The sequence below is a fragment of the Parasteatoda tepidariorum genome, chromosome 4, assembly GCF_982258835.1.
Source record: "Parasteatoda tepidariorum strain Cologne lab strain chromosome 4, Ptep-v5.0, whole genome shotgun sequence".
Classification (NCBI taxonomy): Eukaryota; Metazoa; Arthropoda; class Arachnida; order Araneae; family Theridiidae; genus Parasteatoda; species Parasteatoda tepidariorum.
Genome location: NC_141758.1, coordinates 113,201,826 through 113,229,206, shown reverse-complemented (window position 1 = coordinate 113,229,206; position 27,381 = coordinate 113,201,826). Strand labels below are relative to the sequence as shown.

Below are 27,381 nucleotides of genomic sequence, written 5' to 3'. Positions count from 1 at the left end.
AATTTAGTGCATTAATCTAAATTAAAAGCTTTTTTTTATTTATTAAATTTCAATAGTAATTTTGTTTATTATAAACAGGGTGCGTATCGTTTTTAAAAAGTGCCTCAAGGTGCTTATTCTCGATTTTCGTTTTTTAAAAGCCCTTACAGGTGCTTATTTCAATAGATGTTTTTCACTAGTGTTTTATTTTCGCATTAACAAAATGAGATTTTTTTTACCATGTTGATTTTCTCCACGAATTAGGCAAAAAGACGTCCTATTCAACGTTTTTACCATTAGTTAAACCCTAACATATTTCGGAGAACTGTCTGTCCGTAGTGTATGAAAACACTATTCGTTTTACATGTTTGATGGAATACCTGCGAGTCTGCATTTCCGTATACTGAGTTGGATTCAGCGAGGAGGATTTTTGATGTGCAACTCTAGCTGCATTCAGAAAATTTTATTTCTCTTGTTAATTTCATCGTTGGTAACGAGCCATCGTCTACGTCACTAGCAAGCAAATGAAATCGGATAAAACTATAAAAACTTGCCTCCCCTGTCTAATTATAATATTTTTTTGAAGTGCTTAAAAATTTTTTTTCGAGTGCTTGAAAAGTGCTTAAAAGGTACTTATGTTTTGTTGAAGAATTTGTATGCGCACCCTGGTAAAGAATTAAATTTACATTATTGATTCTTGAGCTATTTGAAGTTTTTAGAGTATATTTATTTTCATATTTACAGGGTTGCCACAGGTGACTAAAATGTGACTATATGCAACCATTTTCAACCTGAGGCAACTATGGCAACTTTTTTTTTTGCCTGAAAAGGTTAATAAAGCAACTATTTTCAGAAGAAAGATACTATTCGGAGACTTTTTTGTGCTCTTAATGATGTTTTTTTTTTTGTATAAATTGGATTGATAACGCTGGATACAATTATTATTTTTTCTTAAAATAAAAATAAAATATGTTGAAAATTTTGAATTGCAAATTTGAGTTGCCACTTTTAAATGCTCTCAATTTTCACAGATTCCATTGTAATTTTATTTTGCATCTCGATCGCCTTTTCAATGGTTATTGCTGCCAAATTCTGCAGGATTTTAAAAAACCCAATTTTAAATACGATTGTAGGATGTGTGATTTTCGAATTTTAATAATCACTAATTGATAAACGGGAAAATTATTTAGAAAAGTATGTTTTTTTAATAAAGAATTTTTTGATGGAATTCTAGTAATTAAAATATTTAATTTTCCTTAAATATGCTAATTTTTATACATAAAAATTTATTGCTAGAACATTAAGCTTGTTGAAGAATTATTATATTTGGAACCAACTAAATGGATCATGTTATATGACAACTAAGCCATTTAATAAAATTTTACTGATATTATTGAAAAAATTTTGTTCTTATTTAGGCAACTATTTTCATACTTTAGGCTACTAAAAGCAACTATTTTCATACTTTAGGCTACTAAAAGCAACTATTTTGTTCATTTTTTTCTGTGCCAACCCTGTATTTATGTTTGTTCTAAATATATTTCACAATGATAATTTGTATTTTTTACTTAATTTGCTTATATATATTATATTTCTTAAAAGATTTAAACCTGCATATTAACTTTCTGGTTGGTATTCAAGCAAAGCCGTAAAGTTGTATAGTAGATACAGTCTACAAAAATATATTTTTTGAAATCTTTTCTTAAAATACTGCTAAAATGATATAAAAATTATTTTCAAAAAATTTAAAAAATAAAATTGTTTCCTAATTATAAATATTTGATTTCTTTAAAAACATCCTCCCTGACCACTGTACAAACCTGTCAGCTTATTTAACTAAGCATGTTTTCTCAACATCAAATAAAGTCATTTTGGCACAAGTAGTTGTGATACAAGAAGTTGTGATTCCTTCATTTAGTGATTTTCTTTTCAACGTGTACCTCAAAAATTTTGAAGGTGTTGTTTAGATCGTTGTACAATAGATACAGTCTACAAAAATTTACTTTTTTTTTTCTTAAATCTTTTCTTAAAATACTGCTGATCTTTTTTCCCATTTAAAATATGAGATTTATGATTACTTATTTTTAATAATGCTCAATTACAGCTTAATTACTTAATTAAAATCAGCCGTAGATTGGATAGAAGTAGTATACATTTAGATATAGGGTGGATGACTTTATTCCTAAGTGACTTCTCCTTCCTCTGTTCCACCAATCGTAAGTCTGTTTTGGCGACAGCCATACGGATATCAGGAAAATTTTTTGTGACATAATTATGAAATTAATGCTAAGGCGTCTGGGCCAAATTTGAAACCCCCCCCACTCCTGATAAATAGTGGAATGTTATCAAATTTTGGACAAAAAATAATTCTCCGTGGGAAAAATGATGAACCAAATAAGTTCAGTTATGGTGGATAACTCTTAAAGATCTTATTAAACCGGAGTTTAACGTGAAAAAAGTAAACAGAATGAAGAATCAATTTACTACTAGAGATCTTATTCATATTTTTCTACCACCCAATTACAATTAAGAATCCGTTTATAAAACTTACAAGAAAACTTTGTTTTGTGGATGCTGAACATTATGGGGGACAACTCAACGGTTGTCCAACGTTACAACTGCCAAAGATATAGCCGTTCATCCAAAAACTATAGGATGCTAAAACTGTAGTGACAGATTTTCATTAACAGATTCTGATTTCGTAAACAGATTCTTGGCTGGAGTAGCCTGGTTGGTATGGCACTGGGCCCATGTCAAAGAGTTCGTGGGTTCAATTCCCACTGGCCGAAGACTCCTCGTGTAATAAATGGTGACTGATGCACGTTAAATCTGTCGAGTTACAAAGTCCTCCATGTTGCCATAACAAATCAATACTTCTGGGATACTGATCCAGGAGTTTCCTTGTCTTCTGGATTAGTTCAAAATTACAAGGCTACGGAGTTGAACATTAGTGGTCAACGACGGATATAAAATAAAATAAACAGATATATAAGTAACAGATCCTATATAAGTAACAGATCCAGATTAGTCTGCGATAGTCAATGTTAATGTATTACATGCTCTTTAAAATACCTGGCCTACTACGAAGGTTGTAAAAAAATTTTCAAAAATTTTTAATAATTTAAATCAAAAAACCCTCTCACAACTATCTAGAAGCCAGCAGATCCTGCACGGATGCTGGATTCATATAAATAAGAGCATGCCACACCCAAGGATCGTCTGCAGCTGCTCTTCCCATTGGGGGAGAGAAAACAAAATCCTTCTATTATCCTAATCCCGCAGTGGACTAATCGTTATGACACGGTTCCCAGCAGATCAGCATTACTGGCTGCGGTCAGTGTGCGGGTGGGTGACAGCTTGGATCAGTCTGCGTAGGGGCCAAGGATGTGCGGTATCAGTCCTCATTAAACTGTTCTACCGTAAAGTGCTCGACTTCGCGTGCAGGTCGTCGGGCTACTGAAGCGTGGGTGCCATCCCCTCCTGCAGAGGATCAAAATTGTGATGTCATGCCTTGGGTTCATTCTCAGGGATGTTTCCCAGACCGTCGCCAATAGCCCATTGTACAGCTCTAGTGCGACGTAAATGAAATAAAACAGCAATTATCCTAAAATATGTAAATCAAATTTAATATAAAAAAAGGGAATTAAAGATTAAATAGGTATAGCAAATTACACAATGGTAATTATGGCCATTTTTTCACAGTTAAAAAGTTATAGCAAACATTTATTTTCTTAAAGTCAATATTTTCCCATCATTTTTAAAAAGCTATCGAAATTTCATGCAAGTTGTCCCCAAATCCGATTCCCTTAGAATTAATTTAATCTGAATACGTTGTGCGTTAGTAAGTTTATTGTATGTGTTAGAAGATACTTTTTGACACAGTCAAAAAGTCAAATCTTTTTGGATAAACACACGATATTAAATAGTGGCTGAGATTTGAAAGGGAGAAAATTAAAACAAATGACGCAGTGAAAAAAAGGTTTCCTTTTTAAGAATGTACAAATTGCTGTACTGATGTGAAAATAGATTTGCTTGTCTTAAAATATGTTCATTTAACTCTGTTAGCACTGTTAAGGGACGGGATAGCCTGGCCCATGTCCGAGAGCATGTGGGTTCGAACTCCGCTGGCCGAAGACTCCCATGTAGTAAATGGTGACTGATGCACGTTAAATCTGTCGAGTCACAAAGTCCTCCATGTTCCCATAAAAAATCAATACCTCTGGGGGTACTGGATTGGAGATCGATCGTTCTCTGATTCAGGTCAAAATTACGATCTGTGGATGTATGGATGGGTCCGCTCTATAAACGGGTGTGACGTATGGATGTGGAAGAGGTCGAATTTTTGGCCATAGATGGCGCCACTGGAAAACAAGAACAATCGCTTCCCTCTGCCTAAATAGGCATACGAAAGAACACTGTAAAGAAAATGAATTTAAAATAGGAATCATATCGGTTGATGCTGTGAATGTATCATTTTTCTGGGAAAACACTCGATACCAAGAAATTCTATAAATTTTCAAACGTGGCAGTACGACATGAAAATTCGAATTTTTTAAGACTGTCAAAGATTATTTTTTAGGACCTAGCGTAGACGCAGCGGTTTCCAATATCTGTAAGCTATGGAATCTTAAACAATTGAACATCTTGTGACTGATTTTTTTTTTTTAAAGTTCTATCTCGGGAGTATAATAATAATATAAAATTCTTTATCTGCGAATATACTAACCGAAAAAAAGACTGCTAATTATTTTTAAAGTATTTAATGTAAAGAAAAAAACAATTGTTAATTGTTAATTTGTTCTGCAAATAAATAATTAAAAACATGAATTAGAGTGTATACTTTAAAATGGTTAAAACAGAAAATCTTCTTGGAGTCGACTTCCATACATTATCATTTGATATTAGTTTTAAATTATTGAAAATTAACATTATTACTAACTAAAATTGATATCAAGTTTGACCAATTGATACCAAGTAAGGGTTTTAAGGCGCAGCCTTCGTATTCTTTTAAAAGCTGGTTCTTATCAAAGAGAAAATGGTCAGTAAAGTTTATAATTTACAAGTGCATAAAATGTCTCTTTTTGCAAGCGCATATGCAATAAGCTTTCATAAAATTTAAGAAGCATAAAATATTCTGTGACAAACATTATTTTCGAAACAATAAAATAGTAGAATTCTTTTGAAATAAATTCTAATTTTGTTTTTCTTTCATTTTAAAGTTTTGAAGCAACATCTGGCGAATTGCCAAAGTAATTTAGCAAGTTTTATTTTTGAAATAACTTTCAAATACTTGGTCTACTATTCCTTTTAAGTTGCCACACTATATCATCTTTTTCATTAAATGTAATTTGGCGCTTTTTGTGTCTATTCAAATCCTAACTTATGTTAAAGTTGTAACCAAGGTTTTCTTTTTGAATAAGTCCGTTTGATCCATTAACATAATAATTGTTACCACGCTTACGCGAAGAAAGTCGCAACGACTCCTTCTTGTTTTATATTTCAACTTTTATTATACCTCACTTAACGATTTAATATCAATAAAAGCTATAATTTTCATGAAACAAAGTGAACGTTTCAATTCTTTTTGTAACACTTATACGTAAAATAATCTTCGAGAATATACTTTATATTTTTCTTGGTCTTCTCTTCTTAGTCTTGACCTCAAGAACTCCATAGAGAAATTATTTTTACTTTTTTTTTTCTTTACCCAAATTTAACTTTCATTTCAAGTTCGAAATTTTTCCACTGGTAATTTTTACTCCAATTTTTTTATTATCGATTTTTGATGCATAAACAAAAAAAAAGATAATTTTATTGTCTTAAGTTAGAATTGTTCATACCTCCTTGCCTCTCTTGTTAGCTACTATAAGCTAATCAGAAACGGGTGCCTCTGTACCTGCTTATTATTACTCATTACGTAAAGTGTTAATAACGCCCAATATATTTATTATGTGTTTTTAAAATAAAAATGGCCGTATTGTTTTCTTGTTTATATGATCGGCAAAGTTAGTCGTAAAAAATCGTTTCAATTTACATAAATAGTAATGTTACGCCTATTTGCTGCTGTAGGAGTATTCATAAAAAATTAGGTGGTTTGGATCCAAACTATAAAAAGTTAGCTTCAATAAAGATACTTCTCTTACTATTAAATACTTCGCTTAGGCCGGGATAGCCTGGTCGGTAGAGCCCATGTCCGAGAGTTCGAACCCCGCCGACTGAAGACTCCCCGTGTAGTAAATGGTAACTGATCAGGGGTCTGTTTAGACGAAATTTGGGTCCGTTAACAGACCCTTCACAAAATATTTTAACTAAAAAACGGACCCTTCGCAAAATAAATTATCTTTTAATCGGACCCTTCACAGATTTGTTTATCTTCATTATTATTTTGTTAATCGAATAAACTCTTTCCAGAGCAGAAAACAAGAAAAATGAATGTAAACGAATTAAGTTTTGTCTTCGGCAGACGATTCTTCCATTATTCGTCCGAAATGAATATTCTGCGTTCAGCAGTATAGGCTAAATACCAAATATTCATATGTTGCATCGCTAATTTAGTAGCTGCAATTGCTGTTTATTTTTTAAAATTTAATTTTTTTAATTATAATTTTACAGTGTTGAGCATAATCTTGTATGTCTTTACAATTTAAAAACTGATTGAAAAAGTTTTATTTGCAATAACGGACCCTATTTGCACCAATTCACAAAAGCGGACCCTGGTTGAAAGAATGTGACTTAACGTTTATTTTACATTCACATATTACGAGTCATTTTTTCACAATTTTACAAAAACGGACCTTTCACAAAATGTCTGGACAGACCCCTGCTGATGCTTGTTAAATCTGTCAAAAGTCCTCCATGTTCCCATAACAAATCAATACCTCTGGAAAACAATCGCACCCCTCTGCCTTAACAGGCATACGAAAGAACAGGCAAACGAGGGAGAGAAATATTCAAGAAAACTTCTCTTTTCTACAAATGTAAGTTTTCATCTTAAGTCAATTAAATTTAAAAAAAATTTCTGGTTATTAAGAGCAAACACTTTTTAGAATACGATCTATGAAGTGAGACAAGTGACAACCTGCTACTAATCACAATTCAAGTTTTTTTCTGTTACCTCAAACAGCCCTCTTTCTTGACACGTTACATAGTTTTTTTGTTTTTTTCTGGCTTAAATATTATTTCGCAAACCTCTAACTTAGAACTAAATTTCAGAAAACTTTCCTTTAATCTATATTAAACTAGATCGGAACAACCTAGCATTAACATATCCTTAACTATTTTATTCATTTTAGACAGTTGTCTACCCTACACAGTGAATTAGAGAGATTTTGCAAAACGTTTTGTCTTACATTAACAGTAACGTTTTTTTTCCTGCCCTTTACCGATTTGTATGTAAATTTTTGCCTATCTAGTAAGAAGTGCAAATAACATTATGCAAAATCTCTCCATAAATGAGGTCAAATATGATAAATTTAATATTTATTTTTAACATTTCTTTTAAAAATCAAAGTTAAATTCCTGTGAAAATAAGCTTCATGCTATACGAAGAAATAAATCAAAGATGCTAATTATAAAAAAAAGGGATATTTTCCCCTCTTTTTAACTTGCGTTAATAATAGCATTATCTAATAATATTTTTTTAAAAACTATTTGCCGTTGAGCAGTAATAAATAAAACTAAACTCAACGGCGCGACAGCCCAAAGAGGGCCAAGGCATACTGTGCCCCTCTCAGCTTTCTTGACTTTGGGCTATGGGGTGCAGGAGCAGATGTTCCGGTCAGGTGGTCACATAGAGTTAAGAGTATAAGTAGAGATGGCATTTCCCACCCTCCTATGAGTAGAAACTGAAGTAACTGTCGGCCATCTTGGATTATGCAAAGCATTCATTGTAACCTATGGGTTGCATGGCTAATAAATGGAAGTTTTTAAGTGTCAAACAAAACTAATTTTTTTATTGCTTTTAGTTACACGAAAAAAAGTGCCTAATTTATTACTATTTAGTATTTATAAAAATAACATAACTAAAGATTAAATTTAATCATTTTTAGGCTAAATAATCTAATATTTCATGTATGTAGATTTATTTTTTGACACATAAATGAAAAAAAAAAAATAGTTTAAATTAAAACGCTTTTTATTTTAAACTATTATTTTTTTATTTAATGCTTTAAAAAAAATTAAAAAAAAAAAACTTAAGTTTTTTTTGTTAGTTATTTTTTCATGCATTTATTAATTTTAGAAGACAAACTTTCCCTTTCATAAATTATATCCCTCAATTGAAGCAGTCATTTTTTGCTGATTGAATCATATAAAATAATTGAATTTCAATACTTTAAAAAAAGTTGTAAAAAAAATTTATATTTATTAAAAAATTTGAATTAAAAACTTTATATATTATTATATTTATCTTATATATTTCTTTCATTTAGTAGAATAACACTGAACTTTAAATTCTTTTTTCTCAGTTCATGAAAATGAATTTCTTATTTTATTCTTAAAAAATGCACAGACATAAAAGAAAAATAAATCATTTTATTTATTTTTACATTATATACAATCAATTTCCATATTTTTTTAAAGTAAGTACTATCAGAGTTTATTAGTCAAGAATAATAATTCTTCACACACAAATATGAATAATATATGTTGGTTATTCGACAGTAAAATATTGCATTAAATGTATTACAAGTGATAAGAATTTAAAAATATACACTTACTTATACACACATTTTAAATTACAATAAAAACAAAAATTTTAAAAAACGTAACTTTATTGTTAACAATTTTTTCATTCATTTATTAATTTTAAAAGAAAAACATTCCCTTCATAAATTATATCCTTCTATTGAAGCATTGTCATTATTTGAAAATAATTGAATTTTAATAAGAGTTGTAAAAAACATTTCATACATTTGTTAAAAAATTTGAATTAATACTTTAATTTGTCACGATCTTGTAAATGGTTTTTGCAATAATATTGAAAATGATAAATAGCTTAATAATTATTAGAGTAAATTAATATTTAAATTATTTAACAATAAGAGTTTTTGTTCACTAAATTTTTTTTAATCAATGAATCTGTAAGACCATCAAGCAGTTCTATCAATCAATATCTTCTGCGAAATGCTCATTACACAATTTACTACACGAAGAAGGTTTCCAATTAACTCGTCTCACAGCTTTGATCCATAACTGTTTACGATTTTCATCTTTAGGAAAACTGCAAATAAAATTCCAACTTAAAAGCATGAACATAAAAATCGTTAATTATATAAGTCTTTCAAAGAACCGACTCAAAAGATTTATAATTAGCAATTATAAACAACTTTATTAAAATTTTGATAATTACAGTTAATCCAGTCGATAATTTCCAAAAAATAAATGCAGTAGCGCAAATAATCCGTTTTCAGTCTATTATGCTCAACTAAAACCCACGACTCCAATATAGATTACCCACAACTGAAACTTTTAATTTATTTCATTAAACTAAATGCATATCAATTATTAATAAAATGCACGAACTGAAGTAGTTCGCAAAATGAGAGTATGGCAGATTTTTCCCAGTTTCTATAGTTCGCTGGATTTTCTATTATAAAATTTATGGAAAGGTTTCCACCAAGGTTATAAAAGTGAAAAAAAGTAACAATTTGGGTGGATTTTTTAAATTATGTTTGTGTGTTAAAAGCTCTCAAAAAATTTCATGTCATTCGTCAGTGCAAGAGTGATCATAAATAAAATTGCAGTTGAATAAAAATCAAATTGTTGACAAACTAGACATTACGATCATATTTTTAAATTCCACTTAATAGCAGAGCAACTGTTTGGAATTACAATTGAAAAAGCAACAGTGCTGATTTTTAATGTTTAGATTACGAAATAATGATCAATAACAGTAAATAACAAAAAAAAACACACAAAATTATTTGAGAAACTCTTCATGATAGATTAAATTTCATAAAAGCAAAAAATATTGTAGCAAATAAAATAAATACTTTTAACCATTTCCACTAATTCGAATAACACATGATACTATAATTATGCCATATTAATTGTCAATTAAGCAGTATAAAAGTAAACGAAATCACATTATCTCATCTACAATTAGTTTTATAGTTTTGATATTCTATAAGCCACTTAGAAATTCTATTTTGATTCATTTCAATAAAAATTGAAAAGAATCAAGGTTGGGTTTGAAATGAATAGCTAATAGTTAAGAAGAAGAAAAAAAATCTTTAGTCTTCTGACATTAAAGATACAGTTTATTGTAAGAACAGAATTTAAAAATACTAAATTAGAAAATGATTAAGAGAATTGAATTTACACTTACCTATGAAATGTAATTCCAGGCATTTTCTTTGTCCACCGATTCGTACAACCGTATGCAAAGCAGTTCGTCAATGTTACAAGCAAAATATAATTAAATTCATTGTTTAAAAGAAAATCGTTAACGAGATAAAGAAAATCGTTAACGAGAAATTAAAAAAAAAACGATAAAAATAACATTGATCAGCAAGTTCTACGTGCAGCATTCGAATGTTTTGCATAAACCAATATGGCCGATCGGTTTCAGTGATGGCTTCACTGTTACTTTCTCATGTCAACTCTACCTATACTCTTTACTCTATGGGTGGTCAGTCGAACGCGGAACCCCCAGTGTTTAGTTCCCAAGCTTGCTTGGTCGACTCACTGAAGGGATGAAAGGCTGAGTCAACTTTGCCCGGCCCGAGGATCGAACCAGGGACCTGTGGCACGACTGCGCACAGCCACTGGGCTCCAAGAGTAATAAATAGTAAAGGCAATTTAAAAAAACTAAGAAAGTTAATCACAAAAATTTGCCCATATTATTGCTAAGTAAAAAAAAAAATTTTTTACTTTCTTAGTTGTCTATATCACACTAAGTACTCAAAATTGAAATGAGAATAAAAAAATTTTTAAAAAAAATGCTTTCTGCCTATATCTGATTATTTTCTTTCAAAAGTAGCCAACTAAATCGCCTGGATGAAATTTCAAGTAAATGTAGTCAACAAAATTTGTTTCCAATTTTTAATTTCGTCGATCCAGCGCACGTAACATCGAATATTGGCATTGTAGCCTTTTCTGTGATGATTCGAATAAAATAATATCTCAGTTTCCAAGTTAGCATTTATTACACTTAGAGAATAATCGAAGACGTATCGCCATTTCTTCATGGAATTCTTGACTGAAACTGCTGGTAACTATAAATTTTTTACTATTTTCTGTATTCATTTAAATTATTTTCAATTAAAAAAGTTTTTTTTTTTCTTTTACGTTACAATGTCAACTTCATTAAACGTTTGTAAATTTTTAATTATGTACTTTGCTTTTCATGATCCATATGAGACAAAAGTTCTTTTTAAAAAAATAGTGCGTGGAGTCCCTCCGCGCGGAAGATGTTAAACTTCGCAACCTGCGACGTTAATTGTAGAAGAATCAGCAGTCGTAGAAGGATCACTAGTTCTATTCAACGACTCCTTTTCCTGCTCCGCTCGCTTCCGTGCTCTGTAATCACGGTAATATTGTGCATTTTTCCCTCTTGAACCAGTGGAAGTGCTTGTGGTTGCCTCATCGTCTCGCCCTGGAAAATGTATTTGTATTAATAATGTATGTGAATGCGTCATAATGTTATTTCAAAAGAGAAAACCTAACAATTAATTGATATTCACAAGAGACGTACCTTGACATAACCTTAAATCCGTCGCATTGTCCGTGGGATTGTTTTCACAAATTTTTACAATTGTTATCCACTAAGTTTGAAAATAAAAAATACTACCCTATTAAATTATATGTGTATCAAAACAAACTAAAAAAATATTTATAGAAAAACAATACTTTCATTATTTTTATGCTAGTGAGAACTAAAACAATATGGAAATGAATGAAGGGAAACTGGATCCTACCACGTGATTTCCCGGCGAATAAAAATGTGGCGTTAAACGTTTAACGCAACCTTGTTGGAAGTCGCATAAGAAGTATAACTTCAAAAAAAAAAGTGTTTCAAATACCTTTAAAAGAAATGTGAGTCCATGCATTAATTGAAAAGATAAAATCTCTGAGAGATAAAATATTTCAATAAATGCTTATAAAGGTAAAAATTTTAGTTGAGGCTTTCGTTTTCATCATTTGTTCTCTTACATATCGTCTGAAAGCTTACAAACTTTAAAACTTAATTCGTTTAAAATAAATATTTTAAAAAAAATAAATTTAAATTGTATATTTCCTACAAGAATATAAAATTTCAAGAATTTTCTACATTGCTAATATTCATTAATTGCATTTCCGCAAAAAATTATTTTGATTTTTATGTAATGATATTGTGGTTAGAAGGTTAAAGATTGTAGAATCAATCATTTTCTTCTTTTATTTAATATCGTTTGATAGTAATTTCAAAAGTTTTGTGCATTTAAATAAATATAAGCTGTGCCTGAATTTGTACTTATTTATAGCTATTCATGCTATATGGAGGCATGTTTTTTTTAAATTTTATAATGTGCTAATGGCTTGTTATTTGTTGATGTCGCTATCTATTCTATAATTCTGTGCATAGTTATTTATTGTCAGATAAAAGATTGTTACTTGTAACTAATATGAAATTATATTTCCATGTTAAAGCTAATGTTAGAAATTATGGGGAAATTAAGGTATTTATGAGCAAGCGACTAATCATTTGACAGTGATAAATAAAAGAAAACAGAGCGATATATTTCAATTAATATTTTAGAGTCCCGCAGTGGACTGATCGTTAAGACACGGTTCCCAGCAGATCACCGAAGACAAGCATCACTGGTGGTGGTCAGTGTGCGGGTGGGTGACCACTTGGATCAGTCTGCGTAGAGACCAAGGATGTGCGGCATCGTTAAACTGTTACTCGTTAAACTGTTCTACCGTAAAGTGCTCGACTTCGCGTGCAGGTCGTCGGGCTACCGAAGAGGGGGGTGCCATCCCCTCTGCAGTGGATCAAAATTGTGATGGCAAGTTTTCGGATCATCCTCAGTGATGTTTCCCAGACCGTCGCCCATAGCCCATTGTGCAGCTCTAGTGCGACGTAAATGAATTACAACCACAACAACAATTAATATTTTTAAGATACTGATTAGGACTGGGTGACAAATCGATCTATCACGGAAAATCGATTTAACGCATAAATCGTCATGCCGATATAGCGGCTTTCCTTCTGAAAATGATTAGTCTTAATAATGTTCTTATTTGCAATCAGAGTTGCGATTTCGTCTGGAATAAACCTGTTTCTTTCAAAACACTTAAAAGGGGAAAAAATGGAAGAAACTAAATGTTGAGAAATACAATTGCTTAATGATAACCATCTGTATGAAACATTCATATTTATATATTTTTTTTAAATATTACAAAAAAATATGTTATGCATTTTTTAGAAATAATATATATTTAATTTTGCTGGAGAGGTGACCGAGTGGTTGGCGTGTCTGACCGCGAAGCCAATGGTTTCGAGTTCGAATCCCGCTCTGGGCATGGATGCAACTTTTGAATGAATGATGAGATATCTTGACGTTCTAGGACTCAATCTTAATTGGTTCAGAGAGGTGACCTCAGATATGCCAATTACTTAGTGCAGACGATTTTATTTTAGGTCATGAAATCAGAAACAAAAACGTAATGGTGTCCCAATCGTTTGGCGAAGGGAACAGTCCACATCTTGGACCCCATACTGTTCATTTTACTTTTTGTCTATTTGCTGGTGGACGGATTGTGGTCCTCTGTCATGACGGCAGGTCACCTCTCCGAATTCCCAACTGAGGCACTTTGCGAATCTTTTTGCGTATTTTACTCTATCTCGAGAACTTTTTAAGTGAATTGAAAAATGTTACTCACAATTATAAAAAAATTCGTATATCTGAAGATAATTCCATGCAAGAAAATAAATTTCTGTAAATATTTAATAACTGTCGAAAATTTTATAATTGTAAGCTCTATAGTTTTTTTTTTTACATCTTTTTAAAAGTACGTAATTTTGCGTTTCAAAATACAAAATTTGAGCAATAGCCTATTCGTTTATTGCCATTTTCTTCATTTTTTATTTATTAAACAACATATCAAAGTGAGATATTCGATGTGAAAGTTTTGTTCTAAGAACTATAAAAATAAAAAAAAATCCCGTTTTTTTTTCTTAAATCTTTTTAATTAACTTTTTTTTATTAGCGTTTAATCATGACACAACATTTTTTAAACAACGCTTATATTAAACTTCATAGCAATTTTTTTCGAAAAATACGACAATGCTTTTATTAACTTATTTATTATAAAGCGTCAATTTTTGTTAGACTTTTTCTTCCTTTTTTTTTAAAAAAATATACAGTGATTGGAAAACAGAGATGCTCAGATTTAAATTTTTTTTTCCAGTATTAAGAATTTTCTTTTCTTTGTTTCGGTTTTGTATATAATCTTTAGTTTTTATGGGCCATTTCTATGAGAGCGCGGCGTTTTCAAAAGCTTTTCTGATATGCTATATCTTAAACGTTGTTTTATGAATACGTTTTCCAAAAAAATATTATTAGCATTGAAATTTCGGTTTAAATGTTGCTTTGCTGTTATTGCTATCTGGCCCCCGAAAATATGGAATTCAGCCGATTTTTATTTTCGAACATTCGGTTATTCCTCCAAATCACTTACGTCACCGAGAAAACGATGGAAAAATAACTCAGATTTACAATGCAATTGAACGAAATTAAATTATATCAAAAAGTGATTATTTAAATGCGCGATTTGAAAATCGCGTGACGTAATAAAATAACGTAGTTAAAATAACGCGATCGTCAATATCACGTGGAAAAACATAGAAATTATAATTAAAAAAGTAAACAAAGAATAATACTAAATTTACGATGAAATCAGCACGAATAAAGCGCGTCAATAATACGCGATTTAAAATCCGCATATCGTAATAAAAACATCAAATTTTAAAAACTGTGGGAATATACATATATTTTATTTTTATTTTATAACCGTCGTTGAACAGCCGACCCCATTTTTTGGGTTTACGACTCCTAATGTTCAACTCCGTAACCTTGTCATTTTGAACCCAATCCTGAGGACAATGGAAATTCTGGATCAAGTAAAGGGAAAAATTTGCCTTCGTGGAGGACTAACCCGCATTTGCAGACCACGAGAACCTCCCACGGTTAGCCTGATGGCTAAAGGACTCTAACCCATGATCCGTCTACCACTGAGGATATTCCACGTCATCCCTGGGGTCGGATTCCTTTCGACCAGTCATCGCTGAGAATTTGTACCCGGTTCACCTCATTGGAAGGCGAACGCTCTATACCCTCAGCCATCCCAGCTCTGTGGGAATGTAAAGTAATACTGCCAAAATGTAGAAAGGAAAAATTGCAAAAAAAAGATTTAAAAAAAAAAAAAAAACACTTAAATTACGATGAAATTGGCACAAATAAAGTGTATCAAAAAGTGTTTATTTAAATGGACGACTTGAAACTTTAGTAATTAATATCATCATAAAAATATGGCATTTTAAAAATCTAACGTTTCCTCATTTTTTTTAAAATATTTTTTTCGAATGTGAAACTTATGCCTTATTTGTACCTTCCAGGATATCCGCGCACCTGGAAAGTCATGAAAAATCATGAATTTCGGTATTGAACAATATTTGTCATGAAATGTCATGATTTTAACTATTTTTTTTAGGAAAGTCATGGATTTAGGTCGCTGAAAAATCTAATTTTTAAAATAGAATCTAAAAATACTCCACCCCTCATTTTATGGTGTTCTGACTATCTGAATTAGTATTAAAATACCCACTCATAGTCATATTTTAATAAAATATAAAATGTTTTTATCATGTTTAAAAGTTGTTTTTTTCTTTCATTTTTTGAAAGAACATATCATTTCTAGAGCGAATTATCTTTGAAATTTCTGTGATTTCAGAATTTTTGTTATTATTTTTATTTTATCAATTTAAAATTCTAGCTGAAGCAAGCCAGTCATTGGCGAAGTTTTTTAATTCTGAAACAGGGTTCCCACGGTCCTTAAAAATTGCTTAGTTTTCATTTTGAAAACTATGGGCCCTTAAAAGTACTTAATTAGTTTGATTCAAAATTCTTAAAATTCTTTAATTTCTAGTATCACTAGTTGGTTAGAACAATTTTTTTTTATCTTCAGAAAATATTCACAATTAAAAAGTACGTCTTTCGCCTAGAATGAGACCCTGCATCGAGGGTAGGGGTTACAAGCAAGAGGAAGAAAACACGCCCTTACTGTTTTTTTTAAATTTTTTTTTTCATTAAAATATTCTTTCTCTCTGCATCAATGTGAGAGGGAAAAAAATTTGTGTGTGGAAAGGGGAGCGTGATACTGCAGGTGGGTCTTGACTTATTTTCAGACAGTACTTAATGATCTGATGACCTGCATTGACCTTCTACATCCATAGGGTTCGAGAAATTCAATTCTTCTGATAGCACACATGGTAGCTTTGATACTTCATTCAAATGCGAAATTGTTAGAAATGCCAGGAAAGTGTGTTTTTAATAATTTATGGACACTTGATGAAAAATATAAGGAAGGGATCAGCATTAAATGACCGTCGCAAGGCAAAGTGGATTTTTTTTCATTGTATCAGATTTTCTTCTGAAATTGAATTTTATAAGTGACTCCATTTTTTTAATATTAGGGATATTACGAATATTCGGTGAAGTATAATTTTAATCAGGAAAGTCATTTTTGTCGTTTAATCAGCATGCCGATATAATTTTTTTTTTAATGTTAGGCGATGCATCAGCTTTAACGTGCGCTCGCGGTTTAACGTGCGAGGATTCTTGCCTATGCTAACGCTATCACCGTGATGACGAAGAGTATTTTGATTTCGTCTAGCTGCGAAGATGTTGATTACATTTTTTTTGCTACGAAGATGATGTTCGTTTCGTGATGTTAAATAACGAAGAGCGAGAATCAGCGTTGAAATATAGAACGCGATGCATAGTTTCTTTATACGCCATTTTTGACCTTGGGATCTTACGTTTCTTGATGATTATTTTCAGCGGGACGTATCTTGCGTTCGCTGAGCGTTTTTTTTCCCCAACTTGATATAACGTTTCAAGTAAATTATTTTCAGTGAGACTTTAGCTACTTAGCGATCGTTGCACATAATTTCGTCACTTTTTTTTCTGTTTGGATTTAACGTTGTCAATTATTTTCATCAGACCTACTGTTACTTGGCGATCGTTGCGCAATCGCTGTTATCTTATCTTAAATTCTCGTTCTGAACTTAATATATTACTAAAACGAAATCATGAATTAAAAGAAAAAAAGATTCTTTATTGATTTTTTTAAAAGTGATACAATTTAATATTTTATATATTTTGTATTTAAGTAATTTATATTTTGTCATAAAAGGTAAATTTTTTTAAAAATTAATGTAATTCACGTTGCACCCCAGAGTCCAAGGTTAAGAAAACTGAGATGGGCACAGTAGGCCATGACCCTCTATGGGCTGTCGCGCCACTGAGTTTAGTTTTTTAAATATAATTTAATTAGTTTTTAAACCAATAAATCTTCAGTCGCATTTAGTTTAAAAAAATTAGAACAAAGCCTACATTTAATTAATTTGCTTTTATTTTTGAAGAAATTAAAACTGAGTTTGAGTTCTTTTTTTATTTTTTTTTATTTGGTTGTTAGCTAAAGTGACTAAATTTTTTAATTTTAATTAAATACAGATTATTTGTATTAAACATTTCTTTCTTTAGTTTTTTTTTAAATTTTTTTAAAGGATGACTGAGTTGAAGAAAAGCTATTCCATTTTTTTAATCTATTAATTAATCTATGATGTTTTATTTGACGATAAATAATCATTATGCCATTTTTAAGGTCCTTAATTTCTAGAAAAAAAGTTCTTAGTTTTTTTGATAAAAGTGCTTAATATTTGCTTTAATAAAAGAGTGAGAGCCCTGTGAAATGAGAACAGAAAAATCAGGAGTATTTCTTTCCTTTTGGATGAACAAGAAAAGTATCTTAAGAATATAATTCTGCAAAAAAAAATTATTTGCTTTTGTATTTTTTTCAGCTATTTTATTGCTTCAACTCTTTCTTTACTCTGTTTTTTTTTTTTTAAATTTAAAATCTTTACATATGAAGATGCAAAGTATAACAGTTCTGGTTATACCTATCATTTCAGTTTATGTTATTATAATGCGTTTTTGAATTTCTTGTTGCGTTTTTGTAAGTTATGATAAATTCAATGGAAAGTCATGAAAAATCATGAATTTAAAAATCTAAAATGTAGCAGATAAAAAACTACTACAACATGACTTTCTCAAGGTCGTTATCATTGGTAGATTTTTGTTTACTCGTTCGTACCGATCAGTGCTTTAACGATCTTCATTTTTTCAATGGGTGTTTTTTTTTTCTTTCTAATTTATAGTGGCTAATAACTTGATAATTAAAGATGTTTTTTTTCCAGATAGCAAAGGATGTTATTATGAACGCTGGAAGTTCCAAAAAAACATACTGCTCTTAGGCTTGGAACATGCATTCCATCTACTTGTTCCCAGCAAGATCTGATGAAGCTTTTGATGCAACCAGTGGCGTAGCTAGGTAACTAAGGGCCCTGGGGCAAATTAAAAAATGGGGCCCCACTGCTTTTTATCAAACTGATTAGGTTTTATCAAATAAAAATATGAAATATACAAATACTTTAAAAATGCTAAGCTACAAAAGCTCTTTTTTGTGCACTGCAGGGAGGTAATAAAAATATTAAACAATAACAACATAAATTACAATTAATACTTGGTGTAGGTTTGGCTAATAAAACGAAATAGAGAAGATTCAAGGGTTTATTATATAAAGGTTGGGCCTACCAACTGACTAAATAATAATTATATTTACAATTTTTTCCTAGCTTTAGTTTTCGCAAAAGTATCAATGACTTCGTTTAAATCCAGGCTTGATGCGGTTTTGTTTTCAATTGCTATTAACGATAAATGTCGGAGTCGAGTTTGGCCCATATTATTTCTTAAATAATTTTTTATTATTTTTAATTTGCTAAATGACCTTTCAGCTGCTGCAGAAGTGACAGGAATTGTAAAGAATAATAACATTGCTGTAAATACTTCCGTTAGGTCGCATTCTAGCACTCCATATTTGCTCATTATTTCCTTACATAATTGGTGAACAGTTCATGCTTGAGTTAGTTGAGGTAAAACTAGGTGGTAAATATTAATAAATTGAAGTGAAAAACTGGGCCCTATTATATCTGAATATTTTTTTTTTGGAATTCGTCACACTTTTGTACTAAAGTTGCTTCATCAACATGTAATAAATATGTTGGTGTTATAAAATCGAATATATGACAGACTGCACTCATACCAATAAAACGTGTATCTAATTGAGATATTACTGTGTCTAGTACATTATTGAAAATCTCAATTTTAAATATTTTTTCTCGTTTAGGAAATCGGTGATCAGCAGCTAATTCATCAAAATGTTTTTTAACTTTTCTTTGCCTATTTTCTTGCAGTTTCACTGGCTTTGCTCTTGAATAATTCGAAATCATTTCTATAAATTTGCAACTTTGCTTTGGTCTCTGCTAAAACTTTACTCGCCTCGCCCAAATTGATGACGCATTTTTGTAAAGTTTTGGATGCATAATTGATGTCGTTCAATACACTGTGCATGAATTCGCAAAGCAACACGAACTCGAAATTTAGCATTTTTGTTTTAATACTCTCTGCTTCACTACGCTCATCTTTATTAGGATTCTTTAGAACTATTTCTGATAATGCTTTGATAATATCAAAATAACGAAGTTTTATTGCAGATATCGTATTGACCCTACTGGACCATCTAGTCGGATTTAGTTTTTTTAGAGTGGTGTCCGATTCGCCAATGAATTTTGACAGTAGATCCCAACGTTTGATGCTGTTTCCGAAAAAGTTATACAAATCTTGCAACGTTGCGAAAAAAATCTGTATTTCCACACAACTGCTAACGGCATCATTTATCACCAAATTTAAATTATGAGTGGCACAATGTACGTACTCTGCGTTAGGCGGGATATCCTTAATATGTTTTTGTACACCATTATACACACCACTCATCACACTGGCGCCATCATAGCCTTGCCCCACACATTTTTTTAAATCAATATTTTTGTTGATGAAAAATGTTGTCACTTGGTTGACTAAATCTACTGCGCCATGTTTGATGGCTGCATAAAAGCCTAGAAACACTTCTTTTACTTCTATATCTATTGGCTGTCCATTTTCCGATCTGGTTATTACTGCATACCTCACAACAATGCTTAGCTGATCTACCTTCGATATATCCTGTGCCGTATTCATTATGATGGCAAAAAACGGTGACGCTCTAATTTGTTCTAGTAGATGGGTTTCGAGTTTGGTTTCCAAGCTCTCAATCATTTCATTTCGAATTGTTGCACTCAGATATCTTGTAGATCCTAAAAACATTAAAAAAAAACACAATTTCAAAAAAGTCCTGATATTAAACAGTTAGTAATTATAAACAAAATAAAAAGATAAAAAAACTTAGAAATAATTATTATTACCTTTGGGCATATCCAAAACTTGCCGCAAAATGTAATCATATCGGGCGACAAGCTCTACAAAGGACAGAAAATTTCCGTGGTATCCTTTCTGACTTAAATCTTCTTGATGTCCTCTCAAAGCCAAAGAACTCTTTGCTAGGGTAAGTATGATATCGAATAACCTTTGAAGAACCATTTTCCACAATGATGCTTATTTTCGAATTTCATTTTCAAGTTCCTTGTCGATAGTATTAGTATCGTTTTTTTCTCAAAATTCCTACACAGCACATGCTTCCGAATGGCCACTCGAACAACTGTGTTGTTTAATTCTTTCTGATAAATGCTTCCAATCTCGAATTCCCGTACACCAAACATTATTCCTTTGTGAAGCAAATAACCAGCAGGGTTGACAATAGGCAACGTCTAGTATTTAGTATTTTGGAATAACACAACCAAAAACAATTAACTGGCCCATATTTAGAACACGAAACGTAGTACGATTTTGAAAAACACCTATTGTTCTGGTTGATGTCTGTTGGAAAAGGTCCTGAAGGCTGTAAAGGCCCCATATCAAGAATTTGACGTTTTTCGTTATCACTTAATATCTTCTTCGTGAAGTTTCCCAACTCATAAAAAAATTTGTCGTACACATTTTTTAAAAATGTAGAGGTCTGTGGTTCCTCCAAATCCTCCGCTCTTATGTGTGTCATGCAAACATCATCCACGTTCACATGATCGGCGGCCGAGGTATCTTAAACTGCAATAATTGTCGAATCTTCTTCAGTAGGCTTCTCAAGCAACACTGCAGTTACCACATTATTTGAGTCACTATCAATAGAAATATTTTGGCTAGATGTACTTGCAGAAGGCTGACTAAAAACTTGTCAATTTTGGGCAATTTTTGTTTACTACCTTCTCTTTCTTGGCGTTGTTTGCGTTTAAATGCACCACTGGGTTTCTTCTTCTTATCCATAATTTTAGTTTTCTAATTTATTTAAACAATACAATATTAGATTGTGCTCGAGTAGGTAGGTACTCACTGTTCACTGACGACGTTAAAAGTAAAATAAAAGGAAAGAGAAACACAAAGCTACGCCACAAGTGTCGTTGGGGAATCCCCGGAAAACAATTATCGCCGTTAGTGTTATCACATTTAACGGTGGAGACTGTAATGGTTGGCAACTGTTAGGCGATCTTTTAAGACGCACTTGGCGCATTTTGTCATTCCGTCGGAGGGATGCGAGAGAGAGAGAGGTAGATGTATGTTTGATATAATCGGGAGAGGGTCTCCTTGGTCTTCTAAGAGCTGGAAGCTCTTACTGGAAAACAATGCCTATTTCTTTTGTTTTTAAATAAAGTTAAGTTTTATTGTTTTAAAAATCTGGTCTGCTTATTTATTGGAAAGGAAAGGCATTACAGAGACCATGAACGATCTCCTGCCCACGGACCTGAATTAATGTACCTACTGCAGGTGACTTGCCTTTTATCACGATATTTCGCGTTATACAATGAGCTGTAGCCGAAATCTATAGATTTGACACAATTTATTGACTTAACAGAGATCAATATGAGTGGTAAAATCAAATAAAATTGAACCACTATATTGACCAGTACAAAAAAGTTTATTGACAGTAGCTTACTTACTCCTGATGCAGCTTTAATTTTTTAACTGTTCTCGAAAAAAAATCTTAATTCGAATTCACAATAAAACGCACATCGATGAATAATAAAACGCACATATCACTATCCGTCAAATTGACAACTCTGCCAACCTACAGAAAGAATTTAGGGGAATTCCCTAGACAGGGCCGGCTTATGCATGTCGCGGCCCCTAGGCAATGCTCGTCTCGGCCCCCCTCCCTCTACCGTCTTCTAACTTCCTAATATATTTTTTCGCTAACACAACACTTTATTCATAATTACGCTGCTTTTTACTACATAGGTGTATTATCACATTATTCAATAAAAATATTGAATCAAACGAAAAGAATATAAGTAATTAATATATGCATTTAAAAAAAATCATACAATAAGCTTAAATATTAACTCTTCTAACTTTTTTTGTTACAAAATCGTTCAAGACATCCTGAAAGTTAACCTTTTCCAATACATCCAGTACTGCCAACCTTATTTTTTCATACTCTTTGGTAGCTTGGCCATAGAATATACATACCTATGGTAGGTACCAGAACAGTAAGTGTGCATTCACAACGTAGAATTTTGCGCGTTTTTCAAGCGTGTTGTGTTAAAAAAACTGCTCTTCCTGCATTGTCATCTGATTAGTCGGCGTTAAAATTACCGCGATAAAATTGCTTGCGATTATATTACTGCGTTATATATGAACTAACTACCATAATATTAATATCTAATTTGGAATGCGTTCGGAAATGTACTAAAATAGCATCGATGTAATGTACAGAGCAAGACAATCGTCATTGAAATTTCGTATTAAATTTTTACTGTTTAAGAAACATTGTCAATTTTTTTCTCTGTAGCACAGGGCCACTGAACGAGGTGGGGCCCCTAGGCAGTTGCCTACAGTACCTAATGGATAAAACGGCCCTTGTCCCTAGGCATAACTTTTGAATTTCTCTCAACTGAGTTGTCATGATTAAAGTGGGGTTGCAACCTGTCATATTTATTTTGAAAATGGGAGAAATTTCCAAAAGTTCAGTTTGATTGAGATTTCTGGCAAGGATTCGAGGGCCCCCTGAGCTTGAGGGCCCCGGGGCACTGCCCCGCCTAGCCCCTTGGTAGCTACGCCACTGGATGCAACATATGCATATTAGTTGTTTACATCAAATTAATACCATCTACTTGTTATATTTTAGCCTTTTAAGTTCCGACATTTTATGCTATAGTGTCAAATTTGATTAGATTTAACGGGGTTAAACTTGGACGGGTGATCTTGACATAGACGGGTAAAATACTCATTAACAACAAAGAATAATTTGCAATTTTTTCACGTGTCATTAAAATTCAAATTTGGAAAAGTTTACAACGCGAACTATTAATGATATATATAAAAAAAAAAATTTCTGATGAATAAAAATAAAACTAAACATACCAAAATGAATCAATCATATTCTAGCTAAATCCACATTAAAATAAAGTTAATAGAATGTTTCGGTAAAGTAGTTGAGTGTTCGTAATCTTACGATTAATTTTTTTTTTGATTTAAATTATATACCAACAAAATTGAAAACACTACTTTTCAATCTTAATTTTTTTTTCATTGAAAAATACGAAAAACTTTCAAATAAATAAAATAAATATGTGTTGTGGATGATTTCCGGAATGATCGTCATGTTTTTCCGGAAGCTGTTTACACCTACTCGGCTAAAAATACTTTATCCTGTGACCCAAATAATAAACATCTTAATCTTAACGACCTCTCAAAGAATCGGGAGATTTCATTCCCAGATGCGCTCTATTTCAACTAAATAAACATCTTTTAACGCTCACAGTTTCCTTACAAATGCTGCTAGATGGAAAAAGATTGATTAATTGATTGATGCAAATTCTTGTACATAGTGGTTGAAAATTAAGTGCAGGATTAAGAAAGGATCACTTGAAAATTATAAAAATACACTGAAAATCATATAAAGAAATAAAAGGCCTGTTTACACGGTCCAATTTCTTGAATCCGAGAAATTGGACGGATTTCTCTGTCCAAGAAATTGGATGATTCGTTGACACTATCCAAGTTCTTGAATGTCACTGATTCGTTGAAAGAAAAACTTGCGCATGCGCATTGCTAATATTCAACATTATAAAATAATACTTACATAAGTTTAAAATTACTAAATAAATTATAATAAAATCATAATAACACAAATAAACCTCAACACATCAATTTATTTGAACTAAAATATATGAAAACCCACAACAAAATGACATAATTTGCTGCCAGCTTGTTGACGTCACAAAACCTAAGACGCTGATTGGTTAAGGGAGAAAAAACTTGGATGGAAAGTAGAACATGCTCTACTATCGTCCAAAAAATTGGACCAAGTTCTTGGATGTTTGTTTACACGATCAAAGCTCAAAGCAAAACAAGTTTCCATCAATATCAATCAATCTCTGTCCAAGAAATTGGATCGTCTAAACAGGCCTAAAAGTTTTCAAAAAAAATAATGTGTTTTGAAAAATGTTTTATTTTAGGAATGTTGGCATCCACACGGTTACAAAATGGGAATAAATCTGTTTGTAACTGCAGTCAAACCCCGCTATAGTGAACACCGGATAAAGTGAACGAAATGTTCGCTCCCGTGCTTTGCTATACACGCATAATGATATATTTTTTGTGGATATAATGAACTAAAAAAAAGAGAGGAAATTGGATATAATAAACTTTTTTCTGTCTTCCACTGATTTTTTGAACCCCGCTATAGTGAGCATGGTTTATAGTGAACTCCCGGATATAGTGAACGAAATGTTTGCTCCCGTACCTTGTTATACACATATAATATTATTTTTTGTGGATATAGAGAGCCAAAAGTTAGATATTATGAACATTTTTCTGTCTCTGACTGATTTTTCTCCCTTCATTTTTTGGTCATTTTAAAATTTCTACAAAAAATACACATACTGATTTTTAAAACCATCTATAGAGTGGAATATAACCATAAAGCATTTTTTTCTTGCTTGCTTCTTCTATCTCAGTTTCCATTCCCTAAATAAAGGTCATCCCTAAATTTTCTTACACGCAAGACGAAGAGTCATAAAAAATAAAAGTGAACACATTTTTTGTGACTACATATTGTTTTTTTAATCATTTTGGTGTTCATTTTTATGGGTCACTTATTTAAATAATGTGTCATAACAGGAATCAGTTCGGAAAGAGTGGTTAAAATGGTTGCAGTACGGATATAGTGAACCGGAATTCCGGTCCCTTGAAGGTTCACTGTAGCGGGGTTTGAATGTATTACACGCATGCTTTTTTCTTTAAAATTTTTTTAAAATTAATAACAATTTAAATTTATTTCGAAATTCAGATTTTTAATTATTTTATGAACCAAATGAATATCTAGAGTAAATAGCTAATTCTCAAGCTATTTGGTTTCGAAACTAGGTTTTATGCCTTTGTTACTTTCGGAAAAAATGAGCTAAACTAAAAAAAAAAACAATAATAAAAATAAAGCAGGATTTTGCCAAAAAATAAAGACATACGAAAATATTACTTAGTAGGTACCCCGAACCAGACAAATCAAAAATATTTTTTTTCTAATTTTCTGCAAAACAAAAATTAAAAAAAAAAAAACAAGCTACATTACCTTAATTAACTTAAAAACTGAGATAATTTTGATGATATTGTAAAAATAATTTTTGCTAAAGATATTGTAGGGAGAGTAGTCACCGGGAATGTCGACAATGTCAACCTTCATCTATGAAAAGGTACTCCAACATAGAATAGTGTTAAAGCATGTCTTATATACTAGGGAATTACAATTGTATTTTTATAGTGGTAGACACACTACAGTACTCCCCAACCAGCTGCGATGGAATTCAATGGACGGATACCACTAGTTGATTCGATGCTGTTTTGAGAGAAGCCGGGAGAGCTGTATTAAGATCACGGCCGAGGTTGCTCTTGTGTTGCCATTAGCATCTGAGTGTGTACGTTGCACAATGTGTGTGGTCAAGACTTAGAAGTAAGAGTGTGAGGAGGTCAATGTCGCTGTTACAAGTAGCAAGTCAACTATTCAATGTGTGGATCATCCATCGAAGAAGGCTTGTTCAAATCGTAGTTTGAGTTTCTGTCAAGGTAGGTCTGTTCACTTCACGTCCGGGTCACCAATGTGGGGATGGTAGTTACCGGGAATGTCAACCTTCTTCTATGGAAAGGTACCCCAACATAGAATCGAGTTAACGTGTACTACTACTGAAATGGAATTGTATTTTTGTGCTGTGGTAGACAAGCTACTATCTTTTCCAAAAATACTAAAAGTCTCTTATTTCAATATAAATTCAATTTAAAAGGTACATTTTTTCCTCTCCTTTAAAAATAGTAAAGCGAATTAGAATTTATTCTAAAAACTGTGAAGAAATCAAAATTATTTCAGGGTTAGAGAAAATTTTAAAATTATATTACAATCTACTCTAATAACTTTAGCAACTTTAATAATTTTTTAGCAACTTAACTAGCAGCACCTTTATCCACAAAATTGTTTTTAAAATTTAAGAATTATTTTCAATTCAATTCCTCAAATAAATGGTTCTAATTATAATTCTTCAAATGCAATTTTAAAGTGATTTTAATATTTTCTCTAAAGAAAATTCGTTAAATGTTTTTCGCTTATAAGACTACATATAAATTTGACAATTTTTTTTATATAATAGTTCATCATATTGAAATCATTGTTTTAATAACATATGTTAACAAGGCACATTTTTACTCAAAGCTAGATGATACAAATAAATATAACTTAGCTGTAAATTGGCTGATAAGTGTAGATACTTACAATAAAATTGTGCGTAGCAAGAAAAAAAAATTTTTTTTTAATGGCGAGCACTTGGGATGCATTGTCCCATTGGCTTTTTAGTGTAAGAACTGCTACTCTCTTCTCGTTACCCAGTGGGCACCTGTGGCGAAGCCACTGCGGTAGAGCAGCTTCGCCCACGTCACACAACCACAAACCCGTTTATAGGGCGGGTCACATTCACACAAAGGAGAAAGGACATATAACACAGAGAGAAAGAAACATCCATGCCCTGAGCGGGATTCGAACCGCAGTCAAGCACACTAACCACTCGGCCACCTGGTCGGCAGAAAATAAATATAAAGTAAATATATAATAATAATTTTAAAATAATGGAACACGGCATTTATTTTAATCCTTTAATTTGGAATAATT

General features: G+C 31.7%; 1 protein-coding gene across 1 annotated transcript; it reads right to left on the bottom strand.

Moving 5' to 3' along the window:
* Positions 1–18,690: 18,690 nt before the first annotated feature.
* Positions 18,691–20,720, bottom strand: LOC147812574 (zinc finger MYM-type protein 1-like). The gene is made up of 3 exons (XM_087162358.1): positions 20,546–20,720; positions 19,706–20,437; positions 18,691–18,713 (listed from the first exon to the last, which is right to left on the bottom strand). Exons 1-3 carry the CDS (start codon positions 20,718–20,720, stop codon positions 18,691–18,693), a joined length of 930 nt encoding a protein of 309 aa, XP_087018484.1.
* Between the last annotated feature and the right edge of the window lie 6,661 nt (positions 20,721–27,381).

Coding starts and splice junctions, on each gene's coding strand:
- LOC147812574 (XM_087162358.1), bottom strand. CDS start 20,720: ATGGTTCTTCAAAGGTTATTCGATATCATACTTACCCTAGCAAAGAGT. Junction 20,438..20,545: donor AGTTTTGGATATGCCCAAAG/GTAATAATAATT, acceptor TAATGTTTTTAG/GATCTACAAGATATCTGAGT. Junction 18,714..19,705: donor TGAGCGTAGTGAAGCAGAGA/GTATTAAAACAA, acceptor ACCTCCCTGCAG/TGCACAAAAAAGAGCTTTTG.